The sequence below is a fragment of the Anas acuta genome, chromosome 3 (assembly GCF_963932015.1).
Source record: "Anas acuta chromosome 3, bAnaAcu1.1, whole genome shotgun sequence".
Lineage (NCBI taxonomy): Eukaryota > Metazoa > Chordata > Aves > Anseriformes > Anatidae > Anas > Anas acuta.
The window spans coordinates 47,980,454-48,000,300 of NC_088981.1; the positions used below are offsets into that span (position 1 = coordinate 47,980,454).

Sequence of the window (19,847 nt, forward strand, 5' to 3'; positions counted from 1 at the left end):
TCATGAAAGGGGGTGGGGAGGATTAGAAATCTTTCTTATGCTAGAAATCTTGGACCAACCCTGGTTGGGAACCAGACTTTTTTTTTCTTTATTTCCCCCCCCCCCTATATAGCCTGACTGGTGTACAAAGAGGGGGCTTGCAATGGTTATCTGCACTGTGGAGGAGGCAACGAGAACCTGTATGAGTGTCCTTGTGCTGTTGGGCCACTGCAGGAAGGTTTTGGTAATAAATTTCTGTGGCGGGTTGTGGAAGTAAGCTTAAGCTGGTGGCGTGATGCAAGAGCAGTGCAAACTGCCATTGCTGGTCATTGCTTGAGAGCCGCAGGGAGAAGGGAGGCTGGGAAGAAGGGAAAAGAAAGACGGGAAAGATAAGGGAAAGCAAAGCATTTAAAAAAGCATTTAAAAAGCAAAGTATTTAAAACTGAAAGGCTGGTGGGTCGTATTCACTGTATTTAATACAGAAGCATTCAGTGCCCGCTTTGTGTTCCTGCAGTGACTTCAGGAGCACGCCAGCAACAAATGGGCATGTGGGGTGAGGAGCAGGGACAGGCTTCTGCAGGGTTTGTTCAGACAGAAATCCTGCTCGTGCAGGATCCAAGTATGTGCAGAAATCTTTGTGTCTGTGCTTCTTTGGAATATATTGGAGACTGAAAATACGAAGAGCTCTGTGTATGTGGCATACCCGTGTAGTGAAATTCCTGATGTATTATTCATTTTGTTCGAATTTTTAGGAAAAGACAAAGCACTTCAAGGGAGATGACTTTGAAGTTGTTTTTTTGTTTTTTTTTTTTTGTTTTTTTTTTTGTTCTCAGGTAAAGTTGGCTTTTTCTTCACGAGGACCTCACAGTCATCATCGGTACATGTTTATTTCAGGCAAGAGGCTTAATGGCAGTCAAGATCAAAAGAGAGAAACTCCTGTCTGACAGTCATTCTTTCTGTCACAGCTAGGGCTCCTAGCTAAGCAAAAGACAAGCAGAAACCTGTCTCAAACTTCTTTTTCTGTGGTTGTGTTCTGCCCTGGGATGTGATTGTAGGTTCTGTAAAGGTTTGCGAATTGGTGGGTTGTTATTGTTCAATTTTGCTGTGCTTTGGGGAGCGAAAGCTATGCTCTTGGAAAGATGTTGTGTATGTTTGTCACAAGGCAGTTCTTCGTAGAGCAAGTCTTGGAGCTTAGCCATGTATCTGCTTCCTCACTTCCCTATCTCTACATCTCTCTCTCGCTGGGATGTGAGCATCTTTGGCTGTCATTGGGAAATCCGTTTCCAACCAGCAATATCCTTCTAACACGTGGCAGCTTGGGTCTCTGAGCGTTGCTTTGATGCGTAATAGCAGGCATTGAGTAATGGGTGCGCCTGCCACCGTAGTAGTTATCTGCTTTGATTAGGAGTAAACAGAAGGACTGACAAGTCAGTCATTTATCTGCACCTTAAATGTGTTTTTATCATATTAAAGTAATGTTATTTGAATAGAGATTGTTTATTAGCCTGGCTGTAACACTGTTAGAAGAAATTCATTCATGTCACTAATGTGTGTTCTCCAGCGTACAGCACGATGTCATCAAAAGCTTCAGGCAATTAGCTGAGCTAATGATGACTGAAAAAGTAGAAGACTTGTTCCTGCCTGTTCTCTGTTTTCATCTCCTAGTTGAGGCCAGTGGAGGACCTAAACTGAAAGGGTTTCAGATGTGTTTCAAGGGCCAGCTTGGTTGTGATCTTCCCTGAGGTGCATGAGGATGTGTGGAGCTCTGGGGTTTACCTGAGGTCAGGAAAGCATCTCACGTGGCTCATCCTTCCTGCAGAGACATGTGCCCTGAGAAGGGGGTGCTTTTCTCTGAGCAGAGAACAGCCCCTTGCAGTGGAGCTTTGCTTCAGTGCAGAAGTTTCGTGGTAGCTTTGTCAGGAAGCTTTGTCAGGAAACGTGTCCCTTACCACCTTCTCTTCTTCATCGTGACAGACTCCTCTCATTTGTCCTGTGATCACCTTAGGTCTTCCCAGGGGGTTCCTCAAGGAGAGGCATTGCCTTTAGATGTTTTTTTCCCATTTCCTTGGAGATAAAGCTCTCCAAGCTTCTTGGTTTTACTGTGTCACTCCAACTTTCCTTGCCCCAAACCAGAGGAACATTACTGCGTAAAGGCTGATTTCACAAGTCTTGTGGTCAGGCTTATAGTTACGAGCAAAATAAATACGGGACTTAATTCTTGCCTGTGCTTGATAATGGGATAAGCCAATGGGAAGGTAAAAACTGTATGATGGTCACCAGGAGGCTGCTGAGGAACCGCCCTCCATCTTGTAAGTACGGCTCTGTTTTGAAGAGCCCTCACAGCCCTACAACTCCTGGTGTTTGTTTATTAGAATTAAAATCTGGAAACAGATCTGAATGCCAATCCAGAACGTTTTAGGAGTACTTAACAGGGATTTCCCTGTTGCCCCCTCTTCCTGCCCCCATCCCTCCCTTGCTTAATCATTTCATCAACTAAAGGATGTGCAGATGTACTTGCTATTAATAGCTCCTCTTGGCTCTGCACACTTTGCCAGCCACCCCCCTTATCTTTAGCCTGGGGATGGCAGTTCCTCATCCAGTCCGAGCTGTTGGCTCTGCTCTGAATGATTGATACACTCCTGGCAAATGTAAAATGCATCTGTTGTAGCAGGACACGCAACTGCTACTCCTGACAAGTTAAAAGGATGATGCATAAGGTGTACGTGCAGCAGACCTGCTTCCAGATGTCTTGTCCAAGCTGCTTTCTGGTCTGTAATTGTGCAGTTTTTGGAGGTTCCTCTCTTTATGCCTTTCATTTAATTGACTCACAATTGCTGCTTTTGTAACTGTCTGCCACTTAACTCGTGTTTTTAGATGGCACTTTTTTGTTTGTTTGATTATTTGCTTGGTAAAGCACTGTAGTGAATAGTAATGTAAGTCTCAACAGAAAAATCAAGAATTTTACTATCTGATGTAGTTCAGTCTCCATTCCATTGTGGGGCAATGACAGCATAGCATAAAATCAAGAGAAATGTGTACGTGAGAGATTCTTGTACTGGACAGTCGCAGCTGTTAGAAGTTACTGGCCCGAGTGGTCGGACTGAGTACAAAATGCAGTCACTGGCTGTGCTGTCGCCCATATTGCATATAGGACGTCCTGAGAGCACAGCAGTTGGAGCCTAGCCAGCCAGGAGCCAAGTGATGCTGATGTGGCGTGAGGTCCAATGTGTTGTCAGTGCTTCCAGGGGTTTCCAGCTGGCAGAACTCCTAGGAAGGAGTGTGAGGAGCAGTGCATAGTGCAAATAGGCCTCTTTGTTTTTCCTATAAGTTTGTTTCATGCTTCATGTGATGTTGTTGTATTGTAAACCACAAATGCTAATTTTACGTGTATCTTGATAATACATTTTTAACATTAAATTTGTAATTCTCAAATAAGTAAAACCCCTCAGTATTGCTATAAAACATTTCTACTCCCTCCTCCCATGCCATCGCCTTATCTCCCTTTCTCCCCTCTGCCTCCGCTGCCTTACCCTTTTTTTTGCCCTGTAGTGTTGAGGCAACCGATACTTTTCAACGCATTAATAATTTGTGGCTTTGCATATGCTCTGTGCATTCATTTATGTCTTGTTCTTTATTTTAGAGATGGTGATGTTATTGGAATGGTGGTCGGGCACAGACTGCACCCTCTACACTGATCCAGAGAGTTACCGCAAGTATGGGAAGGAGAATGCCATTGTAATTCTTAATCACAACTTCGAAATTGACTTTCTCTGTGGTTGGAACTTCTGTGAAAGATTTGGAGTCCTTGGGGTGAGTTTTGATTAGCATTAAAAAAAGCTTCCTCTTGGGTGTGGGGAAAAAAACACACACAGATAAATTCTTTGTGTTTTTGAGAGTGTTGTGGTTTAACCCCAGCAGGCAGCTAAGCACCACACAGCTGTTTGTTTGCTCCTCACACAATGTAAGAACAAAGAAAGGTGAAAGTAAAGTAAAAGTGCAAGAGCACGTAGGTTGAGAAAAGGCACTTTACTCAGTGCCAAAGGTAAAGCAAAAGAAGGAATTCATTCACTACTTCCCATCAGCAGGCAGGCGTTCAGCTGTTGCCAGCAAAGCGGGGCTCATCATGGGTAACAGTTACTTGGGAAGACAAACACCATTGCTCTGAACATGCTTCCACCCTTTTTCTTTCCTCAAGCTGTTACTGCTGAGCACAGTGCCCCATGTTGTGGGACATCCCTCTGGACAGCTGTCCTGGCCGTGTCCCCCTCCCAGTTCCTGGTGCACCCCCAGCTCCCTCACTGGCAGGGCAGTGCCAGGAGCAGAAGAGTCCTGAGCTCTGTGTGAGCAGGGCTCTGCAGCAAGTCCTAAATCCAAAACAGAGCAACATACCAGCTACAGTGAAGAAAATTAACTCTATCCCAGCCAAAACTGGGACATTAAGTTAAAAGATCTCTGTTCAAATTTCATGCAATTGTCGTCAGGACTTAGAGACATGAACCTAAGTCAGTGCAGTGGAATTACATGGAATACTGGGTTAGGGTTGTTTGGGCATTCATAGAAATGTTAAAAGTATTGCAGTTACAGCTGATGAAAGAGGTATTTTTAGCCTGTAGAGGTTTTACAGTTGTTTCTTTCAGCGTGCTTGCTGCGTAACTATTTGGTTGATTGTGCTGCAGAAGGATGAGCTACTCCATGATACTTTGCCAATAAATTGCAGAATTTGTTTGCCTTCTCTAGAGCTGTCTTCCAAATCCACCAAAACCATAGCTAGAGCTTGAATGATGTAGTTAATGTTGTCTCTCAGAACAAAAGGGCTGCCATCTGAAGTGAAAGCACTAACCAAGTGTTAACTAGTAAAGGGTGGGAGAATGGGTTATCCACAATTGAATGTACTATTGCGTTAAGCTAGGAGTATGTGTGCATTTGTTTTTAATTTTTCTTGTGTCCCCTGTTAGTTCATGGAGATGATTCTAGCACCTCTCCTAAGCTGGTTTGGTTTAGTTCTGTGATTCTGATGATATTTTCTGCTGACAAGAGACTAAGGAAACAGTTTCACCCTCCAAAGAAAACAGACTAATACCTCATTTTGGCAGTCTTCTATAGTATCCTCTTCTAACCTTGCTACTGAATGCTGTCAAAAGTCCTGAATTTAGTTTGTGTGAACCTATGACTCCTTGTGGCCTTCCTTTTGGCTCTTTGCATTTGCTGGATATTCAGGCACTACTTGAACGCCTTTCAAATTCGAGTCATGAACATCTGCTTTAAAACAAACAAATTCCACAAAGATGAAAAAAAAAAAAAGCACCACCACCAACAAAAATGAACAATTACAACAAAAACAAAACAACCTGAAAACTGGAGGGAAATAAACCAAAGGACTGCAGGTCCTGCATATCAATGAAATGGCTGTTGGCTCCTCATTACTGTGGAACAAGTTTACTGTCATGTCTAGGCCTCAAGTACAGAGCTGGAAAATATCATCAAAGACAGCAATAGATGTAGGGAAATGTGTTTGTGGCAGACAGATATATGTGCCAAAAGCATTCTTCTTTCTATATGCTCATTATACAGTGCTTCTTTAGTATAGTCTGTCTAATTTTGTAGGCCTAACGATGACAGTTCTCGAGATAAAGCTGTACTGTAGAAGGTCAGGAGCTTCTTCAGAAAGCAGCACTGTGGAAAATTAAAGGGCTGTTTCTGTACAAACTAACAGGGGCCCACAGGGTCAGAAATCTCTTGTTTTACGTTGGTGTTGTGTGGTTGGATTGAATTTCATTAGCTTTAATTATTTTTTAATAGTTTTTCCAAGTTAATCGAGATTATGTTTTAATTTTGTGTATTGTTCCCTACACATAAGAAGGCCACTGCATAAAACATTAACTATTGCACAATTACTCTGCTGCGCTAACTGAAAACACTGCTGTCTTTGGATGCTGAGTTACTACTCAGTTTGTATCTTTGCTAATCTTAGGGATCGTTTAGGAACTGATATATCTTTTTGTAATTACTTCTTAAAACTATTTCGGTCTTGATTAATGTACTGTGGTTTTACTTTCCAGAAACTGTTCCAGGAGGAAATGGTTCCCATGTGCTCTTACTTGCGTAGATGTCTTAACACAGGAAAGCAGTTTATTCCCCTGTTGGGGTAACCAGTCAAGGTTCATCATAAGCCATCAAAATAAACAACCAAAAAAAAACCACACCCCCTTCACCAGCTGTCATCCTAGATTTGTTTCCTTACAGGATTTACTGTATTGGCATACTGGTGCTTGGTTTGGTGCAGCACAGGAGTGGATGGATGCCTGGCGGTGCAGGGTATAGCTTGGTGTGACTTTGTGCTGTCTTACACCAGCTTCTTGTGCAATTGTATTGTGCAATACTGCAGGATTTAGTGTGGCAGCACAATTACGAATGTAAAAGCCATTATGCTGAAGGCTCATCTTGCCCTGTCTTGAACAGAGGCCAGAAGCAAATGTTTGAGAGAGAGTTGCAAGAACAAGGCAAGCATACAAAGAAATTTTGAAGGGCTGTCCAAGCCCCCAGCAATTTGTGGCTCGGGGAATTTGTGAGCTAATGGCATTTTATATTTAATGTGGTTTAGTTTTACGCTGCAAAGTGTCTATGCAAACTTTTTAGGCATTTATCAACATCTCACTACGCTAATCATGTACTCACTGCTCTTGAAAGGGAAATTTTGCCCATGCCATCCTATCTTCTGCATCTGTTCTGGTGCTTGTCTCATCGGTATTAGCGTGTTTCAGGCACTTCTCTCTGTCGTGCCATACCTGCTTCTATGAACGAAAGGAAAGATGACTGGGGAGGGTGAAGAGAGAAGATGAAGACAATTCATGGCTGAAGGAGTGGAACTGATTGCGTTTAGCAGCAGAAGGTGGACAGAATGGCTTTGTTGTGATATCCAGCAGTACCCTACAGCCATGGCAGATGATGGCCATGCTGTTAAAGACACTGTAAGTGTGTGCCCAAACTGTTTTACACCTTGAACTTCTGTTAAACGAAGCCACTAATTCTAGGGTTTGGTGGTGCTGTGCTTGGTTGTTTTGTTGTTTGTTTGTTTGTTTTTTTTGAGTTTTGAAGGAGTAGGTAAAAAAAAATCTGCCATTTCTGACATTTATTTTACATTTTTATCATACTTTTGGATATGATTTTTTATGATACTTGTGGAGCAGCCATTCAAAATGCTAAAAGGTACCAGCTCGACAGTGCTGAGTGAGAGCCAGAGATCTATTCATTTACAGAGGAAAAGGAGAAAACCCCATCAAGAAGCAATTCTGTGCTCTCTTTCTCTCTTGTGAGCTATTCTAGGCATAGATTGTCTTGCCAGTTGCAGTTGGGCTCCATGTAGCTGAAGCTGCTGGTGCATGTTTGTGGCACCAAACCATAGAAGATTTTTGGTGGTTGCTGGAAATTAGATGTTGAGGGTGCTCTGCTTTTCCATGCTGTGCTGGCGAAATAGCTGGGGCCAACTCTGGTGAGCCTGGGCTTTGCTTCCTTGTGTTGACAGGTCCCTGTGCTGTGCTGCACCCTTCAGTTTTCTTGCCTGTGATATTTGACCTAGGTCCTGTATTGGCATTTAAACGCATCAGTAACAGTAAGTTTGTCAAGGTATGTGCCAAGCAGCCCTTTGAAAACAGGCCTACAGGAAACAGGAACTTTCAGTCAAGAAACAGGCATTTTCTGAGGAACGAGATGTTGTTCAGGACTTGAATCAAAAGCACGCTAGTACACTCCCTGCCGGGACTCACTGTTACCCTTCTGGTTCAGTGCTTGATATAACGAAGCAGTGCTAAAATAGCTTTTTAATCAGTTTAGTAACCCTTTTCCTGAGATGAAGATATTTATATGAGCAAAAATTGCCTCCTCTTTAAAGCTAAATCTACTGGTTCATCTGTTCATTTTCCAGTGAACACAGGTAATGCTAAGCATATGTAATCATTTTAAACCCTAATTATCTGTTCCATATGCCAGAAAATAAATAAATAAATAAAAAGTTATTTATATTGAAGCTTTCTGTAAGAAGAACTGAACATTGCCTTAAAAAAAAAAAAAAAAAGGTGTGAGAAGAGTCTTCTGCTAGATTACTGCTTGGGACTGATAGGTATGTGAATCCTGATTACTTCCCAGTGCTCATTCATTTGTATATTTCAGTATATTAATAGGAGTTATATGATTGTTCGTGTAGGCAGATAAAAACACGTTATTACTTGTATTTAATACAGCATCTTAACATATGCTTGGGTGTTACATCCACTAAAATATTGCTGTGTTACTTTTCCAACATGGAACCGTGTTTTTTTTTATATTTTTTTCCTCAAATTGAAGCATTAAAAATTAGGAGCCTAGTTACATTTACGGAATCATGGCTTTGAGGCACTAAAGAAATGTGTCTTTTCATCTCGATGTCCCTGAGACTACAATATGAAAGGGTGTGAAAGAGAGCAAACAGGATTACCAAAAGTATGTCAGTGTCGAGGGCAGCCCGTAGAGCTAGTAATTTCTGAGATAAATTGCTGCTGCTAATGGTTTGCAGCTGCAATAAATTTGTTTTGAAACAGGAACAAATTTTGGTAGACATCTTCAGCTTACAGGTTGATTTTGTGCAGTTTGTTCATTCTGTGATTAAGAGGCGCTGAATAATTGAGGCTGAAGACAAAAATCAGGATTTTCTTTCTGTGACAGCAAAGCTATGGGGACACGTCTGAGTTTTTTACATTTATTTTTTATGCAATGTTAGTACAATCATTCACACAAGGAAAATTTCATGGGTATTCCCATCTGAACAAATGTAGTCAAAAGAAATTAACCTGGATTAAAATGCTCTTAGTGTAGATAAGCCATTCCCATCCAGCAATGATTTCGTAAGATGTCTGTTGGAATTACACAATTCTGAGCATTGAAAATGTTTAACTTCCTTCAGGAAGGCAGTGTACATTTCGTAAAAAAGCAATGATGTACTCAATTCATTCTGTTGAGCAAGCTGAATTTAAGGACTAGAGGTGACTGTCATGTATTTTCCAAAGCTCTCCAGTAAAGGAAAAATCAGTGGCAGAAGCGAACTACAGCTGTGTTCTTCCCTTCCTGCCTTCTCAGGCAGGAGCTGTGCACGTGTAGACAGCTGAAGCCGAACAGATTGCAGCTCTAGTTATTGTAGCGAGGCGGTAGCTTCTGAGGGGCCTGATGTATTCCTCCCACATGAGGAGTCGTACCCGTGCAGTGACGGGAGAGTTTCCTTCCTCCCATTAGCTCTGTGTCATCAGCCTGCCTTCTTCTGCGACAGTAGGTGGGGTGTGCAAAATACAGCCTAAGGTAATTTGGTTTCTTTTTATGTTCATCTAAGGAGACGTGCACTCACGTGTCTGACAAGCATCTTTAAATTTCAAAATGAATAGGCGTGTGCCCTGGGGGAGAACACAAACATCAGCTCTGCTTTTGTGGTCATACCTGCGCCCAGCAACACCGTAGCTCAAGTCAGGCCTGTCTGTCCTTCACCAGAGAAAGAAAACAGTGTTGGTTACATTTCTCCTGCCTCATATTTAACTCATACACTTTTTAAAATATGCAAAGGTGATGGTGAAGTATTTACTTCAGCTTGTTTTTTGGCTAGGATTTGCATGTTTTAAAGTCTAGAGGTAGGACTGTTAGATGAGCTTGTCTTCTCTGACACTGTTCTGGAGGCCTTGTGCGTCCTATGCAGAGCGTGCTGCTGCTCGTTTAGGGCATGCCTTATGATACTGAACACCTACTGTAAAGAAACTTTAAGAGCATGGTGGTTTTGTTTTATTTTGGGGTGGGATGTTGGGACTGAGCTGTGACAATGCTACTGTTTTCCTGAAGAATTGGTGGCTTCCACTATGATTCCTTCCAGCTGGGGCTGCAGGTGAAAGGCCGGCCTGCTTGGGACTGAGGTGAGGGTTGCAGTTCCCTAAGGTTCTGGCCTTCCTCCACCAGCTGGAGATGCTACATCTGCTGTTTGTTTTTTTTTTGGGGGGGGGGGTGGCAAATCATAGGCCCGGGTGTCTCCCTCAGCCTTGCACGGGAGAGAGGAATGAAAGAGCTTCTGGACTGGTGTGTGCATTTCGAATGAAGTTGTACATGGCCTATAACAAAAAGTGCTCCCTGGAAACTTCTTTTAAAAGTATATGCCAGAATTTAGAGCTTAGATTTATTTGGAAAATACAAAAATAACTTGTATCAAGAGGAACAGAGAAAAGGGAAAATCTGGGGAGCTGGAAGAGGAGGCTGGGCTTGGTGCTGCTGCCATGCAGTAGGGATTCACGTCCAGGAGAAACTGAAATGGCAAAAAGAGTGCCTCAGCTGCTCCCTGAGGGACAGCAGGGCCTGGGGTCCCGGCTTAGGGCCATCGCTGAAGTTCTCCAAATGGTTGAGAGAGTGCACTTCATTGCAAAGTGGTAAGTTGTTTGACAGTGGTAATTCCTGCATTCTTAGAAATGGAACTGTCTTGTGTCTTTTTCTGCTCTGCTTCTGTATAACAGCCACTTGTGAAGCTATTTATGTGCACTTGCCTTCCACTCTTATGAGCTTTTAGATAGTTTAATTATTTAAGGTATTTTCCTTCTCAAGGAAAGAAAGCAGATGAGAGAATCGAGCTGAGATAAAGAACTAGGTCAACCTCTTCTCCTAGTAACCAAATGAACAACAGCAACCAAAAAATAAAAGGAAATAATATCTGCTGCTGATAATTTCTATCAGTAAATAATTTCTTCTGGTCAGATGCAGTGTCCTGGAACCCATCTGTGGAGCACTGGCATGGAACAGCTTATAATGATACCAGGGATGGAAACTGGACTGTAATTGCTCCATCTATCCTCTAGGAAAATGTCACCATCTTTCAGGAATGCTGAAATGATTTTTGTGTATGCACATGCAGGCGTACCATTTTATTCACTAAATAGCAAAGTGAAAGACAGCTTACCAAGGCACGGTGGCCTTCTGGAGTTAGATTTGAGATTTGAAACAAGTTAAATGCTTGAAAAGCCGTAGACTTCTTATGGAGAGTCTGGACAAATCAATTCAGCATCTTTCACACCTGTGAGACAGATTCAGTACTTAGTTTATTCCAGAAGGATGCTCTGAAGAGAAGCTCACTAGTGTATTTTTGCCCTTCCATAAACAAGTCTGAACAGAAACAAAGTATTTTTATTGCTGCTGTTATTTCTAGTGTTGTTTAAGATTTCCTCCATTGGTAAAGTGTGTGTGAAACAGGTGCATGCATCAATATGCTGTTATGCAGCAAAGGCTCTGTGAATCTGTTTCTCATTCTGAATGGTTTTCTTGTCATGATGAGGTGTCCTGGCTTTGGGAACAGGCAGACTGCACTGCACAGGGTCTGGTTAAGAATTTAATTTTATGTGGTTTGAGTCTTTTGCATGGATTCCTCTGCATTTGAAGGAATTTGGCTAGTGTTTTGGGTTTCAGGGTTTGGGCAGGATTGGCATACATACATACATACACAAATATATTTCACACCAAAAGTCTTCTGTCATGCAGATACCGGTATCAGATTTGACTATTGTGTCATGCAAGGATAACTTCTTTGTTTTGCTTTTGTACTGGTTTTAAAACTGGGACAGGTCAGTAAATGAATCAGGATGTAAATGTCTAACTTGGCATGTGTCATGTCTGCACAAAACCCAGTAAGTGGTGCGATTCTGTCTTATTTCCTTTCACTCCGTCTTGCAGAGTTCCAAAGTGCTGGCGAAGAAGGAGCTCTCCTACATGCCTATCATTGGCTGGATGTGGTATTTCCTAGAGATAGTCTTCTGCAAGCGTAAGTGGGAGGAGGATCGGAAAACAGTCATGCAGAAGTTGCTGAACCTCCGGGACTACCCTGAAAACTTTTGGGTGAGTGATGACTAATGAGTGTTGTGGGAGGTGTTGTAGTGCTTGGGGGGATGAAGGCGTACGCAAGACGTGATAGTCACCAGGTTGCTCCTGAGCACTTTGATTCATGAACCTCCTGGCAGCATCAGGGGAATATTATCTGAGAGCTGAATTCTCTCTGGAATTTCCTATGTAATGTCTGCATTGTCTGTTTCCTAACTCTATAGTATGGAGCTCTGTGGATGTTACCTCAGAAATTCCTACACTGCAATTAACTCAGTAATCGTTGCAGTCCTCTAAATGTAGGAGCTGTAGAGGGGTAGATGCAGGTGTTCACGATGGTGTAACAGATCCATGTGACAATATTGTTTTGAAACACATCAGCTGTTTTCTTCTCCTTGCATTTCCCTGTGATTTTGCCATTCCTGTGAAGGTGCTAGGTCAGACATGGCCCTGTAGAAGTGAAAGCTGCAGAGCAGTGTCTGGTCAGAGAAGTGGCCCATGTGGGTCATTGGCTATGTCAGAGAGGAGTGGTGTCACCTTTCAGTAACAAGAACGTGTTATTTTTTGCACCACTATTTTTTTTAAAGTGTTGAGTCTGTCCTAGTCTGAAAATGGAAAGCCTTTGAATCTTTTCCTTCCTCAGTAATCAGAAGAATCCTAGTTCTGATGGTGAGAGGGAAATGCTACTTTAAGCAGCCTCACAAGGGCCTACAGAACTGTTTGCTTAAGAGGTGGTTTCCTAGTGTAGGTGTACATGCTATATCTCTCCTTCTCTGAAACAGAACTTGGTTATTGTTGATTGTTGATTTCAGTGAGGCCTAAGCAATTAAAACTAAGCTCTCTTTGGTTACTGTTTAAATGATTTCTAGGCAGGAGGCTGTCAGCAGATGAGTATTCTTAGTTTCTAATCCCACTTTCTCACAGGGATTTGCCTGTGCTCTGTGACTCTTACAAAATGTTGAATTCCTTTTTGTGAACATAGGCAGTTCAGTGCCAATTGGTAACCACAAATTACCACCATTCTTTATTTACTGCTGTGGAGAATTACTGCAGAGGAACTATACATATATTGAGAGATCCAGTTGCAGGTGTACAGCTGGATTTATTCCAGTGTGTTGTTTTAATCTGCACTCATTTGTTGACATAATTTCAAAAGGTACAGCAGTAGTTATAAAGTCAGAGCACGCTAGCTGGTTTAGGAGGATTTTCTTACCAGTTTCTGTATGTTTCATCTGACTGTTTAACACTATGCTCCTGGTATATGAGTAAAAATGCTCTGAGACGGGCTGGATCTGAAGCTGGCTACTTGTACAGTTTTCTTTAGGTTCTCTGTCTTTGTGGGCTAAATTCTTGTTGAGGGTTATTGAGACTTAGCTGATGTTATTTGGTACTGCTCTCTGATGTGATAGTTTGCATTCAGGTCTAGCAGAAAGCAGCTGAGCAAGTGATAAATCTCCAAAGATCTGTGCTCTCCGCTGCCTGCCACTGGCAAATTTGTAATTGTTCATGTCAGAGCAGTTGTGCTGTGTAGCTCATAAGGGACTGAGACCTACTCTTGTCCTGCATCTGCTGCCCTACATTTGTTACCAGCTCAGTCTTTGGCATCAGCGTTACAGTCTGCTGTTGCTTGTGGTTCTCATGTTATAGTGAAAGCAGGTGAGCCAACCACGCATTTCCTAGAAATGTGTTCAGTTCAGACACTTTTAGATACTGGAGCACCTCGGCATCAGTAAGAGGTTTGCAATAAGGAGAACGTTTTTTGAGTTTTCTGTCTTTTCTTCAGAGATAGAGTGACTTATTCAGAGAAATCAAGTCATTCAGACTTCAGTAGAAGAGCAGATGTTAAAGCCCAAAGCCTAGACTTCAAACCACAGGAGGGCAAGTTGCATGGGTGGTGGCGATTGAGAGTTTTTTGTTTGATATTTTTTATTTTTTAATAGTTCCAGGGTAATTAAATTACCAGCATGTGTATGTGGCTATACCTGTCCTTGCTAGCAGTGTTCATTTGGGCCATACTAATGGGAATTAGAGAGGACTGTGGTCAGGCATATGTAGAAAACCTGAGCTGCTTTCTAACCAAAATTCTCTCTTGTTTTAGTTCCTGATTCATTGTGAGGGTACAAGGTTCACAGAACAGAAGCACCAAATTAGCATGCAGGTGGCTGAAGCCAAAGGCCTGCCCAAGCTCAAATATCACCTGCTGCCACGAACGAAAGGATTTGCTGTCACCGTGCAGTGTTTGAGAAATGTAGGTAAGGAAAGTCACAAGGAGCAATGCTAAATGGTTATTTCATGTAACTGCTGTCACTTTGCCTTGCTCTTCTTTTCCCCATAGTGTGTGTCCTAGCAGAAAAGCCCTGGAATTTTTTCTGAGCTTCCTTCTACTGGTCTGTCAAAATTAAAAGTTAAGTTTGACTAGCAAATTAATGGGCAGCTTGATTAATTTCATATGTTTGCGTCCTTTTCTGTTACTGTTTGGGGGATCCCGAATTGCAGGTTTCCTACCTCTTCCCAAAGGATATTTTTTCTTAGTATTTACCATACTACTAAGAAATCCTGTTCCCAGTGAAGCCAGTACATCACTTTATTACTTAAGAGAATCTAAGAACGTGTCTTAAATGTTTAGTTGTGGTAAATATAAATAACATGTTTTTATCAAAAAATACTCTGCTTTAAATTTCTCTGTAGATGCACTCTAGAGTTTCTTAGTAGCCTTTGCAGAGTAGAGGGCACTAAACCATTTCTGAAGATATATGTAGGAGAAGTTTATAAATTAATTACAGAATATGAGTAATTTTTCCTTGTTAATGTTGTTCTGTACCGCTCACCCTCCTGCTGGTTACCTGAAATAGATTTACCAACTCTAGAGAGCCATCAGTAAGAGCATGGCACTCTAGGCCATTCCTTTAAAGTGATCTTCTTTGCCTAATAAAATCCAGCTAAGTCTTCTGCTCTGTACTTCATGAACAAAGGAAAGACAGTGCTAAGTAGCTGTAGTGTTACACTTGGGGTTTGGTGGCTTTATGTGCTGTTAGAAGGCTGATATCTAAGAACGACAAAGTAGTTAGTGGTTTAGAAGAAAATGTTCTAGCATGACTGAAGTTAATGTCAAAACTCCTTTTTGTCTTTGAAGACATGTTTTCATCTGGCTTATCTGGGGTAGCTGCTGTAAAAAAAAGCTTTGCAGTCAGCTGTCTTGCTGTCTGTCATGTCTCCTCTTTGCATCTTCTCACAAGTCAGATAGATGATATCAGTGTTGTAGCTTGTCAGGCATCAATGATTTCCCACCCCCCAAAATGGACAGCATAGCTTGGACCTCTTCTGACATGTGCAGAAGACGGCAGTTATGTGTAGCATCCAGAGCAGCTCCCTGAAGGGCACAGTTTAACCTTCCCTTTTGAGTGAGGGCGAATGTTTTGCTGAGGAGGAGGGGCGATGGACCTGAGGCACAGAGAAGATCTGAGTCAGAACTCTCTGACCTCCAATGCCCTGAGCTGGGAGCCAGGGACAAGTGATCTTAGTGGTGTTTTTTTCCTTGTCACTACTCAATGTAAAACAAACAAAACATGGTGTGACTGCAGACAAGGAGCTGATTTATGGGGAAGTATTTCAAAAGGAAACAATTCCAGGGATCTCAAGTGCCATTTATAAAAAAGGTGTGGGCATTCATGCGATAAACTACAGTAGCACTTCTTAGGATCCTAAATATTTTGTGTACTTTCAGGAAACTAAAAAGTCTTAGATCCCTAAATTACCTACTTAGGAGAAGTGTTTGTTACTACCTCAAACCAGAGTCAGTCACTTGTTAAACCAAACGGGGTAAGGCTAATAACAAGGTAGTATTTCACTGTGAGGGTTCAAGAAGCACAGTCATAATTTTTCATAGGTAGTTGCTGCTGAAACTGTGTAACTTAAACCCAGTCAAGAGACCTCTGAGGGAAGCAGCTGGTGATCCCAGATGAGAATTGCGAGTTCTGTGGGTATGCTGATTCTTAAAGGAATACATCTAATATTTTTAAAAATCGTTCTGATATTTTTATTGGTGATCATCTCTACCAGTTCTGTAATAACAGACACAGTACCCAGGAACTTCATTTCTAGAGGTTGTGTGCTGTCTTAATAAAGTGCTGTTAGGTTGTAGTGTAGAATTTGCTACTTGTGCTTCTCGTGGAAGCAAATGAAAACATAGATCTGTTTCTAAAATACCTATCCATTACTCTCAGTGCAAACAAATGTCATAAATATTGTAAAAGTTGTATTTAACTGTTATTACTGTTGACTGCTTGTATATCAGACAGTGCCTTTCAGCTGTTTTTATTTAGTTAAGGCGTATATTAAAAAATATAACTCTTGAAGGATTGCAGATAATTCCAAGTTGTCAGCTTCTTCCAATTGTGCATGCATGGAAATTGCTGTCCTAGAGGGAACACAGAAGAACAAATTCCAGAGTGATGTTTTTGTGGAGGTTAATATGTCTGTGTATGGGGGTTTGATTGTTTTTGTTGTTGGTTTTTGTTTTGCTTTCTTTTCTTTTCTTTTTCTCAAGAGCTGAACTTAAGTCCTGGATTTCTTCAGTGTTTAGTGGAGGTCCTAATCCTACCTGAGCAAGCTAGCAATTTTGAGCAGATACATGATCTTTGGCCAAGGAAATGTTAAAAGATTGTGCCAGAACGGCTGTCATACTGGCAGTACAGTGAATTCCAACTTCTCTTCCCCATGCATCTCTTGAGTCTTCACTTCAGATCATGGTGTGCTAGTAGGAAGCTGTATGGAGGCATACTCGGTGCTTGCAGGTTGATTTGTCGGAAGTTTGTGCAGGCATAGTCCACTGTGCCCACAAAATAATGGATGAAATTCAATTCGAGAGGCCAGTTAAAAAATAACAGTAAAACAAACAAACAAACAAAAAAAACCTCTTTAAATGTGTAATTCAGAGACTTCTTAAGCATTAATTAGAGATTAAGAAGACAAATCCTGATTTCTTAAGTATGTAGTTCTTTGTCAGAATTCTATACAGGGAACCAAAAGCAAAGGGTAGAGTTTATTTATGTGTGTAAGTTGTTTGTTTGTTTGTTTTGTTTTTGTCAGAAAATAGTGATTTCAATGGAAAAATGCTTCTTTCACTTGTGATCTGTTCTAAGACTCTGCAAAGACTTCAGAATAATGAATTATCCTTGTTTTTTAATGAAAAAAAAAGATGTTTTAAGATATTTTCTCTGAGAAATTTATTATTTCATAATTAAAGCAAAACTTCTGAAGAATTGCCTAAACTAGCCTGAGAACAGTTGGAAGGTTTTGAAGATACCATGAAGGTTTTTTTGTCTTGATTTAAAATGTAAAGTTTCTGGACTCTTAAGCTTTTGGATGAGAAAATCATGAGCTGTCAAGTTCTAATTAAGCACAAATACGTATATAATTGTATGTACATGTATATGCATAAAAATACCTAAAATATATAATATATACAAAATACGTGTTTAATGAAAACCAGTGTCAGTATGTCATGCAGTGTACTAGTGCTGCTTTGGCTGTGGAAGCTTTCTGGTAAATTTTCATCCTGTGCAGCCTTTTTCTTTGACACATCCTCCATTGTTCATTTACTGTATTTTCAGAATAGAAAAGCTTAGGTCTTCAGTTACTTTATACCCAAATATAATAGGGGACTATTTACTCCTGCATACGTTGTTATCTTGGATTTGGCACTGCTTTGCCAGCAAAAGATTTCAGTATGATACAAAAAAGAACTAGACTGAACATCAAACTACAGACCAGTTACAAACTGGAAAGGGATTTGTTTAGCTGGAGTGAAGGAAATCTCTGTGTATGGCCTGTCAGCAGAGAAGATGTTCCTGATCAACACTGCACAAGTGTTTTCAGAACAAGAGAATAATTTTCTAATGTGCCTGAACAAGAACCGAAGTCATCTCAAAATTCAAATGTAGGTGTCTCCTAAAAGACAAAAATAACAAGTGCTGGCCACATCATACTTTCCTTTATGGTTTTCATGTTGTTATTATTCTTTAATAGTTTGGGATTATTCTAAGCTAACAAATTTACCTTGTACAGACCAAATTAAGCTCTTGTCTTCCCTCAATTACATTGGATCAGTAAATTAGAGTGGATTAGTAAAATCCTTATTCACTAAGAAGCTTTAAAATGGAGGTAGGTAATTTATTCAAAAAAATAAATTCTCATTTTTATTGCACAATGAAGGTAATGTGCTGGAAGCAGATTTTGACTTACGATTTGTAGTTTTGAGCTTGAGCTAAAATCCAAACTGTAGTAGAAAAAAAATAGACTTATTAGTGAGGAATACAGTCTGTGTGCAGTGACACAGTTCTGTCCTCTATTTTCAGGATTTCTTTGCAGCACCAAATCTGGGCTGTTCTGTTCTAGGCTATGAATTCTGCTTTGCAGTAACAAACTCTGTGGGGGAATTTCTGCTGGGCTGAATGTTGTGACCAAGCCATAACAATCTCACACTGATAAACTTGAAAAATAAACCCAAATCTGTTCTGTGTAATAGAATGCTTCCTTTTGGGGGCCAAAACCTCTCACAATAACAATCCACTGAAGTGTTCATTATTGCAAAACTCTGGAGCAGAAAATCTGAAATACAGCAAGCTGCGGGTGAGGCGCTTTAGTCAATTTTGTTACAGTTGCTGCTATTGATTTTAGAATTCATACCATGAGGCACAATCAGTTTCAGTGCCATGAAAATTAATTGCTCTCTGGTAATTTCCTACCATATCAGAAACAGTTTCTTTACAGATACGTTCGAATAACAGATTGGTTTCAGTTATAAGGGACCTTAAACATCATCTAGTTCCAGCGCCCCTGCCATAGACATGTTGGGACTATGAAGCAATCAAAAATGTTTATTTAGCTCCTTGTTCAAAGAATCTGTTACTTCTGAAACCCTTTTTCTGCTTTAAAACAATGAGCACTTTTTTCTGTAGAAACTGTTTGTTGACGCTGTCTAACTAGGAACAACCTTTGCTTGCAAATGCTTTTACTCTTACTGTGCAGTCCTGAACTGACAGTGTTCTCTCCGGGCTGAAAGCTTGGTTGCAGTTTAGTTGTGTGGAACTTAGATGCTGTATTCATCACAGCTGCATGTCTTCGTAACGGTAGCCCAGCTCACACAGGTGATGGTCTGTTACTCTGTCTCTGCCTTTGCACTATAGCAAATGCCTCAGCTATCCAGGAGTGGGCACGAAGGGGAGGTTGTTTCAAACCCTGATTCATGGTTGGGTTAAGCCTTCTGGCTGTAGGATAGGTCTCAGACAAAGTTTACCCATTCTCAGTTAAACTATGTATTGTTTGTTGCTTGTGTAGGTGGTTATCTGACTCCTTATTTAGGCAATCTTCTGCAGGGGGACTGAGTCCCCACTCAGTTGTCTCATTCAGTGAGTTGTAAAAGCTAACAGTTTTGGGCTTCTGGGATTTCCAAGGGTATATAAACTGTCGATACGTTCCCAACATTCAGTATCTGTTGTGGAAGGAGACCTGGGTGGAGAGTAAACTCATCCATTCTACTGGTGTAAGTCCTGAAAGGGTCACTGGATGTTTGCCTTCTAATAACCTGTATGTTGAATATACCTTGTCATCTTTACCTTGTTGATAGCTCAGACTGTGGTGCTATTGCTGATGACTCCATATGTAAATATGCTCCTTGTTTGAGAGAGAATGATTGGTCTTCCATTCTATTACTACTTCAGTCACATAACCTGTTTTTCTGCTTGTAGTTTCAGCTGTCTATGATTCTACCCTCAATTTCAGAAATAATGAGAATCCGACATTGCTGGGCGTTCTAAATGGAAAGAAGTATCATGCAGATTTATATGTAAGGCAAGTAACCCATATTTTAATTCCTTTCTGGCATACAGGAGCGTGTACTTGCAGTCACACTTGCACAAATAAGGAAATATTTTCAAGGAGGCAATGGATGTAGCAAGTCTCTACCAGCCTGCCTTTACAGTACTCTCGATGAGAAACTCATACGA

General features: G+C 41.1%; 1 protein-coding gene across 3 annotated transcripts in view; it reads left to right on the forward strand.

Annotated features, from left to right (window-relative positions):
* AGPAT4 (1-acylglycerol-3-phosphate O-acyltransferase 4) overlaps positions 1–19,847 on the forward strand; it is a 75,065-nt gene that overhangs the window by 38,688 nt on the left and 16,530 nt on the right. For all 3 annotated transcript variants that reach the window (XM_068676972.1, XM_068676973.1, XM_068676974.1), the window contains 4 exons: positions 3,620–3,789; positions 11,698–11,859; positions 13,940–14,093; positions 19,590–19,692. In XM_068676972.1, the coding sequence (XP_068533073.1) occupies positions 3,620–3,789; positions 11,698–11,859; positions 13,940–14,093; positions 19,590–19,692 (589 nt within the window). The remainder of the gene's footprint in view (positions 1–3,619; positions 3,790–11,697; positions 11,860–13,939; positions 14,094–19,589; positions 19,693–19,847) is intronic.